Consider the following 18,264-nt stretch of genomic DNA (forward strand, 5'->3'; position numbering starts at 1 on the left):
GGACTACGCATTGCGTCCAAGTGCTGCATTTGACGAAAGGTAGCGTTACTGGGAAGGCTTACTTCAGTACCTTCAGGCTGACGGGCCAGACTAATAGCCCAATGTGTGCGAGCCATGTCGCCGACTTGCACATCGGAGCGCTCTGTCAGGTACGAATCGATAGCTATTGCCGCTGCAGCAATGCGGGCTGGCGTAGCACGTCGAATTACTTGTCGAACTTCTTTAGCTGCGTACATGTGCAGCTGGACGATAAATGGTCCTTCAAATGTCTTTTGCTTCTTGTAGTTAGCTTGAGCTTGAGACAGCACAGTAAGCCAAGATTCACCAGAAAGTGGAGCTAACTGCGACTGCTTGGCGTGCTGCGTCGGCTTCATATACAGCTTCATGTCGGGGCGTGTGGTCTTGGTAGAATAGACAGCTAAAGCTACGCTTACCTTTCTTTCTGCTATTAAATATACACTGTCGAAGCTATCGTGTACTTCGTCGAACTCAAACTCAGCGCCTTCAACTGGTACACTTGTTCTGCTGGTGCAACCAAACTCGCCTATCTTCACTTCTACTCTAGCTCGGGTTTTCTCCATCTCCATTGCGCGTTTATAAAAGCACCCGAAGGTCGGAATGCCCATCTAAGTATGGGCGTTTCATGCGAAACAGCTATAAAAGAACGACGAAGCACATTATAAAACAGAGTCTAAATAGAAGGCTGCCCATCTAATTATAAGCTTTCCTCCGTTTATATATATGAATTCACTCTTATCAGCGCTTTAAAACGGTGGATTTGCAAAAATAATTGGACATAGCGATTGGTTTTCACAATACCTGTAAAACTAAAAAAATCATCGCGAATCTGTCATCGGTACGCTTGAAAGTGGAACTTGGGGTAGACTACAGCGCTTCGGAACTCGGAGACATAATGGTCATGTTCAGCAAGGGCGTCTGCACGACGTACACGGGTGGTGTGGGGCTTTGTTTTCACTGTCACTTGACCAGAAGTCAGCCCAACCCGCATATGACGAGAGTATATGTGACGCCAAATCAAGGATTCCGCGCAATGGAAGACGTCGAAGAAGGATTCGACCGTCTTTCGAAGGCAAAAGCGTCTAAGTCCTTTGAATTTCTTGCGATAACGTCGTACACTTTTCTCGCCACGGCTCTCACAACTCAGAACCGAAAGCTGCTGCCAATCAACGACCTTATTCGTTTTAACGAGAGCCTCCAGTTTTTGAAGGAGCTCAACATTGAAGGAGAAAGCTGGGCAGTCCTCCAGTCGTATCAAGTGCTCAAGAAGATCCTCTACCTTATGCGTCTGCTTATGTACCAGCATCCAGAATACGTGGAGATATCTGGCGGGTACGCTTTTGCGCTTGGTTGAGTTTGTTCTGTTGCCGCTGTGTTACTAAATTTTCTGCTCCATATTTTTTGTCTCCAGTACCGTCGACGCACTGTTAACACTGTTCCCGCCTTCGAAGCGGCCGGTATTCGTGTATCCAACCAGCGCAACCGTACCAGAATCTAACCACGATTCTGGCAGCGACACTTTTATTGATGAGCTTTAGACGACTAGCGAGGCTACGTGCTAATCGTGATCCATGGCGATATGGTGTTTTACATTTTCAGCGAGTACAGTGGTCTAGTAAGTTTGTCATTTGAATGGTATGCATAACCCAGCACGATCTATCTCATCAGCTCTGCGCAATAATTCTGGCTTTGATATTTCGTGGTGGTAACGCTCTGCAGTCTTGGCGGTACTTCCACCGCGGTAGGCTACGTCTACACCTACCGGACTCCATGCATTTCGTGCAACCAATGCATTTCATGAAGCCGCGAACGTAAAAAGTCAACACAACCAAAATCTATATGGTGACACCCCTTCTACAACGAACTTCCATCCTTGACAAAAAAAATGTAAAATAGCACCAAACTTTTAGTTTTTAGTGAGTGAGCTATGCTATGCTAGTTCCGGCGCTGGTGGCTCGGCAACACGAAACGAGCCATCTACCATTCGTGGTCCTATCGGAACGAGGCCCGCCTTGACAAAACCCCGCTGTATTGTTTCGGGGGGAACTGTGTTGGAAGATGATGCGCATGCGCGGGGTCACTCTGGACGAGGGAACGACGAGCAGCTGCTACTGCCGGAGGTTTGTGGCTGGAGCGTGGTACGTATGGAGAGGGGAACGTGAGGCTGTGAGACCTCCACGTGGAAGACAGTAAGGATAGGATGAGTAGGAAGAGTAAGACCGAATCTCACCCTACCTTTTGCGTTGGAATCCGCGACTGCGTTGCACACGAAGGCGCCGACCCGAGGGTCGAGCACTTTCGAACAGGTTTTGAGCCCAATGAACGATGCCATAGATGAGGTCGCTCGCGACGACGCACCAGCGTCAACGCCAGCACCCGCTACCGGTCGCGAAAGGATCGGTATGGCCGAAGACATAGAAGAGAAGAGCACCACCGTCACTCACGAAAGGGGTGACGGTACCAATACCAACGGCCAAGGCCAAGCCGTCGGTAATGACCAAGCATCAGAGATGTTGGAGATCATGCGTGGTCTCGCTGGGAGACTCAAGAAGCTTGAAGAGTCCCAGACGAAGATCGAAAGAAGGTTGGGTGACGGAGAGAAGCGCGCGCGCACCGCCGACCCACTCATGACACCGCCGATGAACTCGAGTTTGTTCGCATCGGGGTTAGGTCGTGGGACACGTATGCACATCGACTCGCTGGCGGGATCCCCAGAGACCCCGCTCACAACAACACCACGCCGACCGGCGCCGCCACCGCAGTATTTCGGACGGCACCAGGTGGGTTACGGTGTACCACTCTCTGATCTACAGCGGCTATTTGCCGCAGCGCAAGGCGGCCAAGGTGATCGACCTGGACCAGGGCCCCAGCAGCCACAAGATGCACGAGTGCAAGGTGGTGCTGGCGGCTATCCAGTGCAGCAAGGGACGCCTGCACGGTATCCAGATGCTCGCCAGAAGAAGTTGTCGATACGCCCATTCGATAGAAAAGAATTGTACGTTGGGCTAGGCTCGGGTTTCCTGGAGTGGGGCCGCCGTTTCGAGCGCCAAGTACAGCTTGCGCAGTCAGCCTGTGGGTTCTGGTGGTCTGAGAACGTGGAGGTGGATCTGTTGGGACACTACCTGTCCGGAACCGCGGAGCAGTACTACAATAAGCAAGTGGACATGTGGTGGGCGCAACTACCCACACTGCAATACGTTATGGAACGTATGCTGGAAGCATTTAAGACGAAAATCACGCCTGCGCAGGCGATGAAGCTCTTCACTGCACCAAAGGACGCTAAACGCAACTGGTCGGAGCACTACATGTACCTCGTAGCCATCTCCGAGGCGTGCGGCGGCGGAGCTGACTATCTTGCACTTAATAATATAGTGCAGTACGCGTCTCCTGAGTTACGGACGGTACTAATGGCCAAGGTCGACGCGAGCAGGACGGACTATCTGCAGCAGGCCGAAGAACTGGCTCACTTCGCGCAGGCCTGGGAGTTAGATCCGGTAAGGCACCGCAGCCTTGGAAAAGAGCTGGTGGGAGCAGTTGGCGAGGCGCGTGGTAGAGAAACGCGTAAATGCCACGAGTGTGGCCGAGTTGGGCATCTGCGTGCAGCGTGTCCGGAGCGTGGGCGAGAAGGCGACGGGGAACCGGATTTGACCCTTGCCGTAAAGGAAGACACGGTTGCGACCGAGGAAATGTGGATCCTGGACAGTGATTCTAGTAGACATCTAGTCCGTGACGAGTCCTGGCTGGACGAAGTGGAGGAGTGCGAGGACGTGTGTGTGCAGCCCAACGGTGAGCCGTTGCGCATAAGAAAGAAGGGCACACTGACACTCAGAGTCTCGGCATGCGGTGCCGAGCAGACACTCATGCTTACGGACGTGTACTATGCCGAGGGCGTCGTACATAATTTGATATCGTACGGAAAATTAGACGAAAAAGGTTTCACACTGACCTATAAGAGCGGACGACGCGTCGTGGCCGCTAAGAATGGACAGCGTGTGGCTTTTGACGTTGAGCTACGAAGGAACGTGCTGATTGTGTGCGGATCGGTAAAGAAGAAGCGCGAACTCGCGTCAGACGTGATCATGGCCGCGCTCACTGAGGTGGTGGCGGCGACCGACGGCGAGACGAGCAATGTGCAGAAGGGCACGCTGGACGAGTTTCATCGACGTCTCGGGCACCTGAATTATGATGCCGTGGAGCGGTTGGCACGCGAGCCAAGCTCCGGCATCGAACTGACCGATCGACGGAGAGTGAACTGTCTGACTTGTGCCGAGGGCAAGCAGACGAAGAACAGACAATCGAGCAAGGACTCTGGTGAGCATGCTCCCACAGATCGTGTGGGAGGCGTGATCTGTTCCGACCTTAAAGGACCCATGACCCCGAAAGATCGCCTGGGTAACAGATACATGATAAACTTTGTCGACCACAAGTCGAACTATTGTGGGGTATTTCTCGCCAAGACGAAGGATGTAGCGGCAAGAAAGTTCGAAGAGTTCCTCGTCTACTTCGAGAAACGGTTCGACTGCAGGATTCACGTCTTACGAACGGATTCCGGAGGTGAGTACGAAAACGTAGATTTGTTTTGCAAGAGAACTGGTGTCGCACGACAGCGCAGCGAGGCGCGAAACCAAGCAAGCAACGGAAAGGCTGAGAGGATGCACCGGGACCATTATGAATATGGCCAGGTGCATGGTGTTTGCCTGCGGGCTTCCTCTCAGTTTCTGGGGAGATGCTGTTAGATACGCGGCGTACATTTTGAACCGGTCCCCAACCAGCTCCAACCCAGGGCGTGCGTCACCGATTCAAGTACTGACGAAGCAGACGCCGCAGGTAGGGGAGATAGTTGTTTTCGGGTCCCCATGTACTGTTTACAGGGACCCGCGGAAACGAAACTTTGCACAGAGAGCTCAGGCAGGCATGATTGTCGGAATCGGAGAGGAGACAAAGGGCTACAGGGTTTACTTGCCAAAGGACAAGGTCGTGATCGTGACACAACACGTGAAGAACATAGAGACGCTCAACAAAGAGCAGAACGAGAAAGTGCAGCGACTGTACCTGCAGGACGACGAGGGCGTACCTCAGGAGGAGTCGGAAGCTGCTAAGAAGACGCCCGAGGGCGGTATGGCACCTGCCGAGGCAGGGAATGCGAGTGGGAGCGCTAAGAAGCGCTCCAAAAGGAAGAAGAAGAAGAACTGGACTAGGGATCGCCCAGTTACGCGTTCCGTAGTCCAACGGTCAGGAGGAGTCGGCCCAGACCTGGAAGGTCAGGAGGAGACTCCGCCCGACGTGGTGAACAGTTTAGTGGAGCCGAACCCAAGGGAACTACCGAGAGGCAATGAAGAGTCGACACCGGTCGCGGTGGCTGAGGGCCATCGCGGAGGAGCTGCAGGCTCTCGAACAGAATGGTGTGTGGAAGGTGGTGAAGCTCCCGCGTGGAGCACACGCATTGCACGGAAAATGGGTATTCAAGACTAAACTGGATGCGGAAGGTGCGATTGAGCTCCTGCATCGCAAGCTAAAAGGGATTGGTTTCATACAAAGCCTGACTGACATGTGTGTCTACTACAGACGACACGGGCGCGAAGTGCTGGTAGTCGGCGAATATGTTGATGACCTACTAGTGACCGGAACGGGACAGGAGGCCGTGGATGTGTTCTTTGCAGAACTTGCCGACTTATCCATCAAGAATTTGGGAGAGGCCAGGAAGTTTCTCGGGATGAGAGTCGTATACGATGACTCGTATGGGTACGATCTCGACCAAGAAATCACGATCACAGAGATGCTGAATGAGTTCGGCATGGGTATGGCGCACGGAGCGCGGATGCCGATTGGACTAGAATGGAGTGATGGATGCGACATCGAACTAGAGAAATTGCCGATCTCCGGTGCATCCGCGGTTGCGACAGTGAAGAAGTTCCAGTCGTTGGTGGGCAGCCTACTCTGGGTAGCTCGCTGCACAAGGCCAGATATAGCTTTTGCTGTTCACAAGGCGTCGCGGCGAACGCATGAACCCACGGTCACGGACTGGAAGTTGGCGAAGCGAGTACTGCGGTATCTCGCTGGGGACGAAGCAGCTGAGGCTGCGGATGAAAGGAGACAGAGGGCGGATGGAGCCACTGGAAGTTGTGGGCTATAGTGACGCGGACTTTGCGGCTGATAAGGGCGACAGGAAGTCGGTCACTGGTGGGCTCGTCACAGTAGACGGGATGCCCATAAGCTGGGTCTGCAAGAAGCAGACGGGTGTGTCTTTGTCTACGATGGAAGCAGAATACACCGCAGCGTCGGTCATGGCGCAAGAGCTACTAGGCGTAAGAGAGCTGCTTAAGGAGCTGGAGATCGCGTTCGTAGAGCCGATGCCGCTACGAGTAGATAACCAGGCTGCACTGAAGCAACTCGAAGGTGAGGGTGCTTCATCGAAAGCGAAACATGTGGACGTACGGATCAAGTTCGTTGGACATTTCACCAAGGAAGGCGTACTGGGACCGGAGTATCGAGAGAGCAAGAGGATGCCTGCGGACATCCTAACGAAGGCGTTGCCGGCCCCGAGACTTGATGAGCTGCGAGATCAGGTGGGATTGCATTAAGAGCTGGGAACACACCGCCAGGACGCAGTGTCGGCGAGGAGGAGTGTTGGAAGATGATGCGCATGCGCGGGATCACTCTGGACGAGGGAACGACGAGCAGCTGCTACTGCCGGAGGTTTGTGGCTGGAGCGTGGTACGTATGGAGCGGAGAACGTGAGGCTGTGAGACCTCCACGTGGAAGACAGTAAGGATAGGATGAGTAGGAAGAGTAAGACCGAATCTCACTCTCCCTTTTGCGTTGGAATCCGCGACTGCGTTGCACACGAAGGCGCCGACCCGAGGGTCGAGCACTTTCGAACAAACTGCCCTCCACGCCTCGTGCACTATAGACGTGATTAACTTGCGTCTTTCCTTAGCGTTCAAGCTAAAGTCGTTTGTAATGTGGTGTTGAACGGTCCTTCAATGAGCGCTTTTCCACATAGAGAAGTCGCCCAATAGTAGTTACTGAGTACGTCAACTTCTTTCAGGTACTGCTTTACTGCTGACGGATCCAAAACCCCTTGACTCCAAACTGTGCGCTCATCATGAGCAGGCACCTCGACGTGACAGCGCGCACCTTGTTCTTGCGCATGTCACGAACCCAGTCCAAAAGCCTAGAAAGCAGCATTTTGTTAGAAAATATAATATATAAAACTCCAATGATCTTACTTTTTTCTAGTTCTGGAAAAGCAACTTTAGGCCCACGACGCCCTTGAAGAATAGTAGTGCTCCCGGCTGCAGCGGCTTCGATGTCTTGTCTTCTTTTCGTCCATCGATACAGCGTAGAGCGGTGGCACTTATTTTCGGATGTCAAGCTCGTCGAGACACCGCTTTCACAGGCCGCATCCACCGCCTTGAGGCGGTGCGCATTTGTATGGAGCGCTTCGCGCATCGGCTGTCAAAACTTGTAGTGATTTCCAGCCACTGATTCGGAGAACTATGTTTGCCGTTTTTACCGATTTTGATTATTTACAATTTCTAATGATGTAGTTTTTACAGTGGTTGCACGAAATGCATGTAGTGGTAACGTAGATGTAGAATCATTCTGACAGCTTAACCTCGCAGCTACGCCGCGTAGTACGTGTGCAGCAAAACAAACTTCAAGAATACGAACTGCTTCGAAAAGTATGCTACATGTACATGTACGGTGTTACAGCTACCGGTACGACTTCCATCATGCACAGCTACGCGCCGTGAACGGCAGTGTAGTTGTAGTATAGTTGGTTCTCGTACTCACTATCGTAGTACGGGAACTCAGCGTCCGAATCCGTCGGCGCGAACAGCGTCTTGCCGTACGTGTACGTCACGTAGCAGCCCAGGAAACCGCACACAACCACGACAATCAGCGCCTGGATCTTCTCGTACAGCGGGATCTCGTGCCACAGCTTCTTGAGCAGGAAGATAATGGGCAGCAGAATACTGATCAACGTGATGCACGAGGCCCCCACGAAGTCCACCAAATCGGAGAAATGGTCCTTCAGGATTATCGATAGGATGACTAACACCACAATGATGGCGACACGCAGGATCACGTACTTGATGGCGTTGATTCCACGATACTCGGCAGCTTCCGCCTCAGCATCATCAAAGTAAGGGCTCTCGGCGTCGGCGTTGGAGATGTACGACATCTTAGACGAGCGGCGATCGTCGAAGTTAGCGGCATCCTTACTGGGCGTGTTGGCAGCGACGTACGAAGAAGCCCCGTAGGTGAGAGCATTTTCCACATCGTCCTCCTGCTTTTGGTGCATTTTTAGGACCAAGCGTTCAGCGAGGTAGAAGGCCGGGTTCAGGATGACCGAGAAATCGATCGTAATGTGCAGCTGCATGAAGAAGTAGGCCATGACGACGGCGCCCCAGTCCGACTTGAACCCCAGTGTGGTGAGGCCGTTAGTCGAGTCCGGGCAGATGGAGTATAGCAGGTTGCCAGTGATCTGGCAGCCCACGGACGAGTACGCCGTGCTGGCGAGGATCAGGAACAAAACCGAGATAAAGGCCATCGTAGCGAACACCACGCGAGGCATGCGTGTAGGCTCGCTGTGCTGACGCTGCAGAGCTGGGATCACAATGCCGGCGTTGTAGGCCAGCGAGAGGTTACCGAACATACCCGCGACCTGCGAGAACTTGATGTCGGGTGACGGAGGCGTTGGGTGTCCCCGCATGCCATACATGACGACGGCCACGCCGATGACGTCGGCAATGAGCGTTCCTGCGCAACCGGCAAAGGCGGCACCGGCACCTTCCTTGAGTGTCGGAATGAGGCACACGGGTAGACACATGAGCGCCATGAAGCAGATCCAGTAGCTAGTGCTGAAGGCGTCTGGGAAGAGGCCGTCCAGTAGAGTACCGCCCAACACGAGAGGCACGCATGGCACAAGAAGACACGAGGCCATCTGCGAGACGACTGAAAGCCAGCGACCCCACTTGCCCATGCACCATTCACCCAGGTCGCTGTAGGTCCTGACACTTTTGGGAGCCAAAAGCATGACGCGGCAGATGGCCACGGATGCACACACGTTGGCAAATGCCATGAAAGCCATGCCGATGACGGCCAGGACGGGCCCGGCGCGCGAGAAATTGCCGGGCATACCGAGTGTACCAATTCCGTAGACGCAGCAGAAAATATTGAGCGCCATCTTGAGATCCTCCGCGGTGAGGAACTTCTTGATGCAGGCCATGTTTACAGGTGGCAAGTCGGCGAGGAAGGTCGGGCGGGGCAAATTGAAGAATGGCAAAACTAAGTCGATGCAGCAGTGAGTGTATCGGAGACGCACCCGGTAGGTGACCCGTGTTTGTCAAAATGCATCGGACAAGACCGAGTGCAACGTAAGAGATACGGAGCTTGCCGACGAAGGGGATGCGCATCCAGACCGCACTCACTGAGTCGGACGTCTACGTTCATCCAATTCAGGCATTCGTCCAAACACCTCAGTGAATCCTGCTCGGCGGCTCTTTGCACGATGTTGTCCACTATTATATCGGCGTATCATACGCATATTGACGATGGTCATGTTGAAGTGCACAGCAGGGGCGACAAATGTAGATAATGTTTTGAGCTACTAAAAGCTGGCCCCTTTGAGTATCTTCATGATCTTGCGGACTCCGCAGAGGAGGGGCACGCAGCATTACCTCGCGTACGCTTGCTGTATACAGCCATGACCGAGTACGTGTACTTGTACATGAAAGTATAAAGGATGAGGTCATTCCGACGCAAGAAGCTGAAGAACTGTAAACGTACTTAGCACATGCACCCATACTATGGGTGCATGTGCCTATGGGCCATAGGGTGCGACTATAACGAGCTCTTCAAGAAACAAATCGACTCGATGATCGAGGTTGAAATGAAACGATTTGGGGCATCGAAGACTCTTCGACGAAGAGGGGGCCATTAAATCAGCTGCACTACCTTCTCGCCGCTTTCACTTGCCAAACGAATTCGTCTTCGATACGCTCGCACTGCGAGTCGCAGGTGGAGCCTATGCGACCATCAAGTGAGATTTCGTGAGTTGGGCATAAGGGCTTGTTTCGCGTCGCCGGCGATCACCTTGCGGGTATGTCTCTGCTAATAGTACCTATAGGAGAAACTACTATGGACTCCAAAAAGTTTGAAATGGACTGAGCTTGAGATTTTGCCAAAGACTCTTTGGTATACAGTTTAGTGATGCGCTCGCCCGCACGGCTGCTGTCGACGACGACTCGAGAGTCTTGAGATCGGAGGAAGAGTGCGAGCATTCTGGTGCCTTGCGAGGAGCATCACCCGATAATACGCCGCGGGTCTTGTTGCCTACAGTTGCATTGTGATGGGGGGGGTCTCCGATACGGTGCATGTACATGTACTTGTTTAAAATACGGTGCAGTGCATCGTGCACATCCCGCGACGTGACGGGTGTCCGGCGACTCGCCGGCGGCGAATACAAGCTGTATAACCCGATCAACTTAATTTGATTACCAGTTGCCGCATACATGTAAATATGCATATTTTGGGATCGAGAGTCGAACATGCAAGTAGAAATCGTGCGGCGAATTTATTAAATACATTACCGGTACATTTATTAATCGGGTGGCTGGCTGTATTACCAGAAACGGTACACATTCACTTTTGCTGACCCAATCCCCGGTGACGGCTTGCGCGTCGACCGTGACGCCTCCAGGGTCACGAGCGGGGAGTTTTAGGGGGCTGTAATTTATCACTTGCAATTTTCTGGTTCTGGTAAGTGGATAAAATTAGCGAACAAAATCACCGACTAGCACTCCTAGCAAATTCCAAAATTAAATGATGGTTACAAACCAATACCCCCCCCTCTTTTCTCCGTTAAGCGCTTTCCTATTCCCCACGTAGACAGTTGTGACCGGTAGAGCTCACACCATTCATTTCTTTAGCCATCATTTTCTAATGTTAAATATGTGAGGTCCAAACAAACTTTCAAATCCGCAACGTTACACCATATCGGTTAATAGAACCGTATTCCACGGCAACCACTAGATATCACCGAACTTTACGTTTCGGCACATCAACTGCGTGAAACCACAGCAAAATTAAAAAAGCACATAGCTTATCTGGTATACACAGCACATTGCAGATTCACACATAGGAATGTCGACCAACACACAAAAAGTGGGTCCCACCACAGAAAGACATAAAAGATGTGGCATTGGCTGGCTCTACATGTACAGAGTCTGACAGTGCCAAAACAAATTCAGCAAATAGTGACTTGTCATTCATTAAAGGCTTCTCCCGGTCACGGGTCGGAGATATGCCTAAGAAGCTTGAGTGGAGAGAGCTGGCCGTCTCGTTGGCCGAGGAGGAAGGGCATGAACTACTGGACTCGGGAAAGGCTACTCGTGTTACCAAGGCTAACATGACCTCATGCACTATCTGCGCGGACCCGATCAAGCATACAATGAAGTATCAATTACTGCGGTGTAAGTCAAAAGCATGCCAAATAGCAGGCTCCGGCGTGAGTTGTGGATGGAGAGGAAAATTTTTGACGTGCACGGTGACGCGAATGATGGATTTGTATGAGATTGGCAATCATTTTTCGGTGGCGAGGTCACCCCGCGAAGCAGGACTGACGCGACAGCAAAAGCTCTTTTGCCAGGAGCTCGTATCATACCGATTGAAACCGGTTCGTATTTGGAGCGCTCTTAGAAAAAAGTATGGGCTGGAGGGAGAGAGGCTACCACGTCTTCGCGCGATTCAGAACTTTGTCAGCTACTATTTCAAAACGCAGCTTGGCTACAACGACGAGCACGAAGATATTACGACTGCGGTGCGAGATCTGGCTTACAAAACCTCAAAAGGTGACTCAGCTCCAATCACATTTACTTATAGTAAAACAACTGATGGCGACCTTATCGTTGGTGACGGCTCGGATGAGGAACCATTTATTGTGGGGCTGACTACCAGAAATTTGTTACGACTCATGGACCGTGACCCAGGAACTTTTATATTCCACATCGATGCTACTTTCAAGCTCTCCCAGGTCGGCTATCCTGTGCTCGTAATGGGAATTTCGGATCGCGCGCGAAAGTTTCACCTGGTGGCGTTCTGTATAATCTCGCATCGAGTGGAGAGTGTGTACGCAATGGCGCTGCTCGCGTTCCGGTCGATTTACGCAGAGGTCATTGGAAAGCAAGTTCGAAAGAAGTTTGTTATGGGAGACGCGGATGATGGACAGTTAAACGCTCTGGAGCAGGTATTTCGATTCGACTCAGATTTTGTGTTTCTAATGTGTTTTTTTCACGTCATGAAGAAGGTGCAGGAGAAAACCAGGCATCTTCCTGATAGTGTGGCAAATAATGTATTAGCGCAGATTTACGATATGCACTTTTCGGCTACGCTTGGCGAACTGGCTCAAGTGACGCAGTTTTACCTTGGGCAATGGAGTTCTCGAAGTGATATTGCCCCATTCGCTGCTTATTTCACGAAGCAGTGGCTAAGCACGCAGTATTCGAAATGGCAGTGTTGTTATCTGGAGCCTGGATATGCTACTACCAACAATCCTGTGGAGCAATTCAATAGAATCATTAAGCGCGACTACTCCTTGAGAGCGCGTCTGAAAATGGGCATGTTGATTATCGTGCTCTCTGAGAGCTGTACGAACGAGTCGCAGGAAGCACCGCTCTTTCATCTGAATCCTGAACCAACAACATCACGTCTACCTCGAGCCAAGCAACTGGGAAGTGACAAATTGCTGCAAGCTAATCCACAGCCTACCGGTTGTCCGAACTCTAACCTAATTCGAGTAGTCTCGCAACCGGCACCCTGGTTCTACATTCCATCCAAGAAGAGAACGGAAGAGTATCTAGCTGTAACAGCTCAGATGGGATGGAACTACGCGCGTATGGAATATATGGGGCAACCCATGGAGGGTTGGCTTGCTGATGTGTCGTCGGGATGGTGCCAGTGCAAGTATTGGAGAAAGTTTGGCTCTTGCATTCACTTACTTGATGCCCGACTGGCATCTCACCGCGTAAACAGCCAGGGAAGGAGAATTTTAGTGAACAGAAACATCGTGCGGAAGAATAAATCGACGTATGCTGAATCCGGTAACACTCCAGCAGGCCGACCACTACTCAACAGAGGTCCGCTCATGTTGGAGTAGTGTTCTGGAGTACCCCTCACCTTGAATACTGATGTTGGTGGTCAATGGAATGTGTCATTTAGGTGGCTAGCTGTATTCCGACATTATCGGACTGCGGGTTTTCCAACTACATAACAATAGAAGCCGCTTGGCGTTGACGTTTAGACACCTTTCTCATTTGTAGGGTATTCTCTTGTTTCGTTCGTCTAGCATGCATCATGTTGCTCCGGAAACAAGTCATGGCTGAGCTTTAACAGACTTTTTTTATGGGCATCAGCCTTCGATAGTTGTTTTCTCCTCGCTCTCTGTCTTTTCCGCAGCTCTTCAGCTTCACGCATACGTCTGGCGTACTCATTATACATGCGCTTCAGTAGTAAGCTATGTGGAGCACCACAAAGCTGGATCTCAGTATCGTGCAGGCTCATTTGTATCAACTCAAAGGTGTCCTTAGGATCTTCATCATCGCTGTCTGAAGAAACCCCGTCGCGTGGCGTCTGCCAAAATGACTTACGAGCTTCCTTTCCAGCTTGACTCCGTAGAAACTTCTCATCACGTGTTTGACGCTCGGTGTTAGTCATGTCGATTCGAGCCAATGCGTATTGGCGAGCTTTGGTGCTTCCTCGCATCCTGCAGAATATCCAAAAGGGTCCGTCCATCGTCACCGCAAATTCAATTGTGTCGCTATACAAAACAAAAGACAAAAATATTTGTTCAGTACTTTATTTTAATTTACAGTAAGTTTTTTACGTTTACGGTAAGTTTTTTACATTTATTGTACGCAGTACCGTCTACGGTACATATAGTCTAGTTACGGTACTTGTAGTAGTACAGTAAATAGTTGTGTGGTACAGTGAATGATTATAAAGTACAGTAGTTTCAATATTCGTACCGTGAGCGTGCCCCTCACGCTCAATACGTCGGTTTGCGTCGCATGAAGTACGTGTTAATCTTGCTTTACACTTGCGCAATACGTCCTTACTGCGCAAATCAACTATCTCTCAGCCCTTAACACCCTCATCCGCAATACTGAATAAAACGAATATTGTAATGCGTTTGTGTGCTTTGGCACGACCACCGTAACTGCGAACGCTCGCTTCAGCAGCAGACGCTGCCTCAATCTTCGTAAGCGGGCTACCTGCCGAGGAACCATCACTGCTTCCTGCGAGATCGATCAAGCCCTCGTTATGCTGTTGCTCCTTAGCGCCGATCTGCCTGCTGCCTGCTGCCTGCTGCTTTTTGCAGATGGTCGTCGCTGTCGCTAGAGTACAAGTCGTTTGCGTCGTCAGCGTTCATCTTTCAAAATGAACACCGGTACAGCACGCCACACAATTATGTGTACACACGATTTAAGCGAATAGCAAAAACAGGTAGGTCACCAGTCAAAACACGGTAACAAGAGCAAGTCTTCAAGACTCACTTGCTTCGGCCTTTCTGACGGGAGACTCTCTTGCTCCGGCCTTTCTGATGGGAGACTGCCATAAACTGGGTCGCCTTGCCGGTTTTTAACGCATCTAAAAACACACACAAAAAATCTGTGTGTTATTCAGGCCAGGTTCGGTATTCTTCACATTTTATCAGCTTTAAGCTCGCCATCAAAGTAGGGGTGTTCATACCATGTGGAATACGGTTCTATTAACCGATATGGTGTAACGTTGCGGATTTGAAATTTTGTTTGGACCTCACATATTTAACATTAGAAAATGATGGCTAAAGAAATGAATGGTGTGAGCTCTACCGGTCACAACTGTCTACGTGGGGAATAGGAAAGCGCTTAACGGAGAAAAGAGGGGGGGGTATTGGTTTGTAACCATCATTTGATTTTGGAATTTGCTAGGAGTGCTAGTCGGTGATTTTGTTCGCTAATTTTATCCACTTACCAGAACCAGAAAATTGCAAGTGATAAATTACAGCCCCCTAAAACTCCCCGCTCGTGACCCTGGAGGCGTCACGGTCGACGCGCAAGCCGTCACCGGGGATTGGGTCAGCAAAAGTGAATGTGTACCGTTTCTGGTAATACAGCCAGCCACCTGATTAATAAATGTACCGGTTATGTATTTAATAAATTCGCCGCACGATTTCTACTTGCATGTTCGACTCTCGATCCCAAAATATGCATATTTACATGTATGCGGCAACTGGTAATCAAATTAATTTGATCGGGTTATACAGCTTGTATTCGCCGCCGGCGAGTCGCCGGACACCCGTCACGTCGCGGGATGTGCACGATGCACTGCACCGTATTTTTAACAAGTACATGTACATGCACCGTATCGGAGACCCCCCCCATCACAATGCAACTGTAGGCAACAAGACCCGCGGCGTATTATCGGGTGATGCTCCTCGCAAGGCACCAGAATGCTCGCACTCTTCCTCCGATCTCAAGACTCTCGAGTCGTCGTCGACAGCAGCCGTGCGGGCGAGCGCATCACTAAACTGTATACCAAAGAGTCTTTGGCAAAAACTCAAGCTCAGTCCATTTCAAACTTTTTGGAGTCCATAGTAGTTTCTCCTATAGGTACTATTAGCAGAGACATACCCGCAAGGTGATCGCCGGCGACGCGAAACAAGCCCTTATGCCCAACTCACGAAATCTCACTTGATGGTCGCATAGGCTCCACCTGCGACTCGCAGTGCGAGCGTATCGAAGACGAATTCGTTTGGCAAGTGAAAGCGGCGAGAAGGTAGTGCAGCTGATTTAATGGCCCCCTCTTCGTCGAAGAGTCTTCGATGCCCCAAATCTTTTTATTTCAACCTCGATCATCGAGTCGATTTGTTTCTTGAAGAGCTCGTTATAGTCGCACCCTATGGCCCATAGGCACATGCACCCATAGTATGGGTGCATGTGCTAAGTACGTTTACAGTTCTTCAGCTTCTTGCGTCGGAATGACCTCATCCTTTATACTTTCATGTACAAGTACACGTACTCGGTCATGGCTGTATACAGCAAGCGTACGCGAGGTAATGCTGCGTGCCCCTCCTCTGCGGAGTCCGCAAGATCATGAAGATACTCAAAGGGGCCAGCTTTTAGTAGCTCAAAACATTATCTACATTTGTCGCCCCTGCTGTGCACTTCAACATGACCATCGTCAATATGCGTATGATACGCCGATATAATAGTGGACAACATCGTGCAAAGAGCCGCCGAGCAGGATTCACTGAGGTGTTTGGACGAATGCCTGAATTGGATGAACGTTGACGTCCGACTCAGTGAGTGCAGTCTGGATGCGCATCCCCTTCGTCGGCAAGCTCCGTATCTCTTACGTTGCACTCGGTCTTGTCCGATGCATTTTGACAAACACGGGTCACCTACCGGGTGCGTCTCCGATACACTCACTGCTGCATCGACTTAGTTTTGCCATTCTTCAATTTGCCCCGCCCGACCTTCCTCGCCGACTTGCCACCTGTAAACATGGCCTGCATCAAGAAGTTCCTCACCGCGGAGGATCTCAAGATGGCGCTCAATATTTTCTGCTGCGTCTACGGAATTGGTACACTCGGTATGCCCGGCAATTTCTCGCGCGCCGGGCCCGTCCTGGCCGTCATCGGTATGGGTTTCATGGCATTTGCCAACGTGTGTGCATCCGTGGCCATCTGCCGCGTCATGCTTTTGGCTCCCAAAAGTGTCAGGACCTACAGCGACCTGGGTGAATGGTGCATGGGCAAGTGGGGTCGCTGGCTTTCAGTCGTCTCGCAGATGGCCTCGTGTCTTCTTGTGCCATGCGTGCTTCTCGTGTTGGGCGGTACTCTACTGGACGGCCTCTTCCCAGACGCCTTCAGCACTAGCTACTGGATCTGCTTCATGGCGCTCATGTGTCTACCCGTGTGCCTCATTCCGACACTCAAGGAAGGTGCCGGTGCCGCCTTTGCCGGTTGCGCAGGAACGCTCATTGCCGACGTCATCGGCGTGGCCGTCGTCATGTATGGCATGCGGGGACACCCAACGCCTCCGTCACCCGACATCAAGTTCTCGCAGGTCGCGGGTATGTTCGGTAACCTCTCGCTGGCCTACAACGCCGGCATTGTGATCCCAGCTCTGCAGCGTCAGCACAGCGAGCCTACACGCATGCCTCGCGTGGTGTTCGCTACGATGGCCTTTATCTCGGTTTTGTTCCTGATCCTCGCCAGCACGGCGTACTCGTCCGTGGGCTGCCAGATCACTGGCTATTGGAACTTGGTTCCGTGCACTTTCACACTTGCAATGAAAAAAAAGACTGAATTATTTGAGCGTTGTGCTCCACCAGAGCTCCTAACAACACTCACGGGTTCAACCCCGTTCTCCTACAACGATCTGATCTACTAGAGTCTCACCTATTTTCTCAGTAGCAGCTTCTCAGCTCCTTTCCCAACTCCGTTTAGCCAGACCTCTGAAATGAATTCCAACACGCCCACCTCGAAGAGCACTCTTTGACTATTTCGCATCTCCAACTCCTGCCAGTCGCAGCATCTCTCCCAATTTTTTCTTATCAAAAGGATTCGTGAACATGTCCGCCGGAATTACCTCTCCCTTCACCTTGTGCAAGTCAATGACACCTTTCTGCACTTGTTCACGCACGAAATGCCAGCGCAGCTCAATGTGACGCGTTCGACGGCTGTATGTAGGATTCGTAGCCATTACATGAGCCGCTTGATTGTCGATCCCAATGCGTAAAATAATATGGTGATGCGGCAAAATTTCTTGCAAAATGTTGCTCTCCGCTACTGCCTCCATACTAGCTTCGCACGCAGCCACATATTCTGCTTCAGCTGTTGACAGTGCAATGATCGATTGGCGTTTTGACATCCATGCAATTGCTCCACCAGCTAACAAGAAAATGAAGCCTGTAGTGCTCTTGCGTTGCTCTGGATCACTGGCCCAATCACTATCACAAAATCCTTCAAGGACTACTTCATTTGTCTTGACTTGCTTTCTCAAATACTCAATTCCATGATCCAGTGTACCTGCAACGTAGCGCAGCACTCGCTTCAGTGTACATACGTGTTTCGGTGATGGCTTCCCCACAAATCGACTTAACTGACCCACGACATACGCCAAATCTGGTCTCGTACTTGTGGCCAAATACATTAGCATTCCAATTGCCTCACGGTATGGAAAACTAGTGTCCGAA

General features: G+C 51.1%; 5 protein-coding genes across 5 annotated transcripts; 3 read left to right on the forward strand and 2 right to left on the reverse strand.

Annotated features, from left to right (window-relative positions):
* Positions 1 to 72: 72 nt before the first annotated feature.
* Positions 73 to 581, reverse strand: PITG_18737 (uncharacterized protein; the record flags this gene model as incomplete). Its single annotated transcript, XM_002997337.1, has 2 exons — positions 73 to 90; positions 132 to 581. The coding sequence occupies 2 exons, from the start codon at positions 579 to 581 to the stop codon at positions 73 to 75; spliced, it is 468 nt and encodes a 155-aa protein (XP_002997383.1).
* A 332-nt stretch (positions 582 to 913) lies between these two features.
* On the forward strand, positions 914 to 1,819 carry PITG_18738 (uncharacterized protein; the record flags this gene model as incomplete). The annotated part of the gene is made up of 2 exons (XM_002997338.1): positions 914 to 1,350; positions 1,738 to 1,819. 2 exons carry the CDS (start codon positions 914 to 916, stop codon positions 1,817 to 1,819), a joined length of 519 nt encoding a protein of 172 aa, XP_002997384.1.
* Positions 1,820 to 2,657: 838 nt separating this feature from the next.
* On the forward strand, positions 2,658 to 3,273 carry PITG_18739 (uncharacterized protein; the record flags this gene model as incomplete). The annotated part of the gene is made up of 4 exons (XM_002997339.1): positions 2,658 to 2,802; positions 2,944 to 3,068; positions 3,111 to 3,184; positions 3,246 to 3,273. 4 exons carry the CDS (start codon positions 2,658 to 2,660, stop codon positions 3,271 to 3,273), a joined length of 372 nt encoding a protein of 123 aa, XP_002997385.1.
* Positions 3,274 to 7,762: 4,489 nt separating this feature from the next.
* Positions 7,763 to 9,253, reverse strand: PITG_18741 (Amino Acid/Auxin Permease (AAAP) Family; the record flags this gene model as incomplete). The annotated part of the gene is made up of 1 exon (XM_002997340.1): positions 7,763 to 9,253. One exon carries the CDS (start codon positions 9,251 to 9,253, stop codon positions 7,763 to 7,765), a length of 1,491 nt encoding a protein of 496 aa, XP_002997386.1.
* A 7,315-nt stretch (positions 9,254 to 16,568) lies between these two features.
* Positions 16,569 to 17,274, forward strand: PITG_18743 (amino acid/auxin permease-like protein; the record flags this gene model as incomplete). Its single annotated transcript, XM_002997341.1, has 2 exons — positions 16,569 to 17,143; positions 17,199 to 17,274. The coding sequence occupies 2 exons, from the start codon at positions 16,569 to 16,571 to the stop codon at positions 17,272 to 17,274; spliced, it is 651 nt and encodes a 216-aa protein (XP_002997387.1).
* Positions 17,275 to 18,264: the final 990 nt, after the last annotated feature.

Source organism: Phytophthora infestans, genomic scaffold, assembly GCF_000142945.1.
Source record: "Phytophthora infestans T30-4 supercont1.76 genomic scaffold, whole genome shotgun sequence".
Classification (NCBI taxonomy): domain Eukaryota; phylum Oomycota; class Peronosporomycetes; order Peronosporales; family Peronosporaceae; genus Phytophthora; species Phytophthora infestans.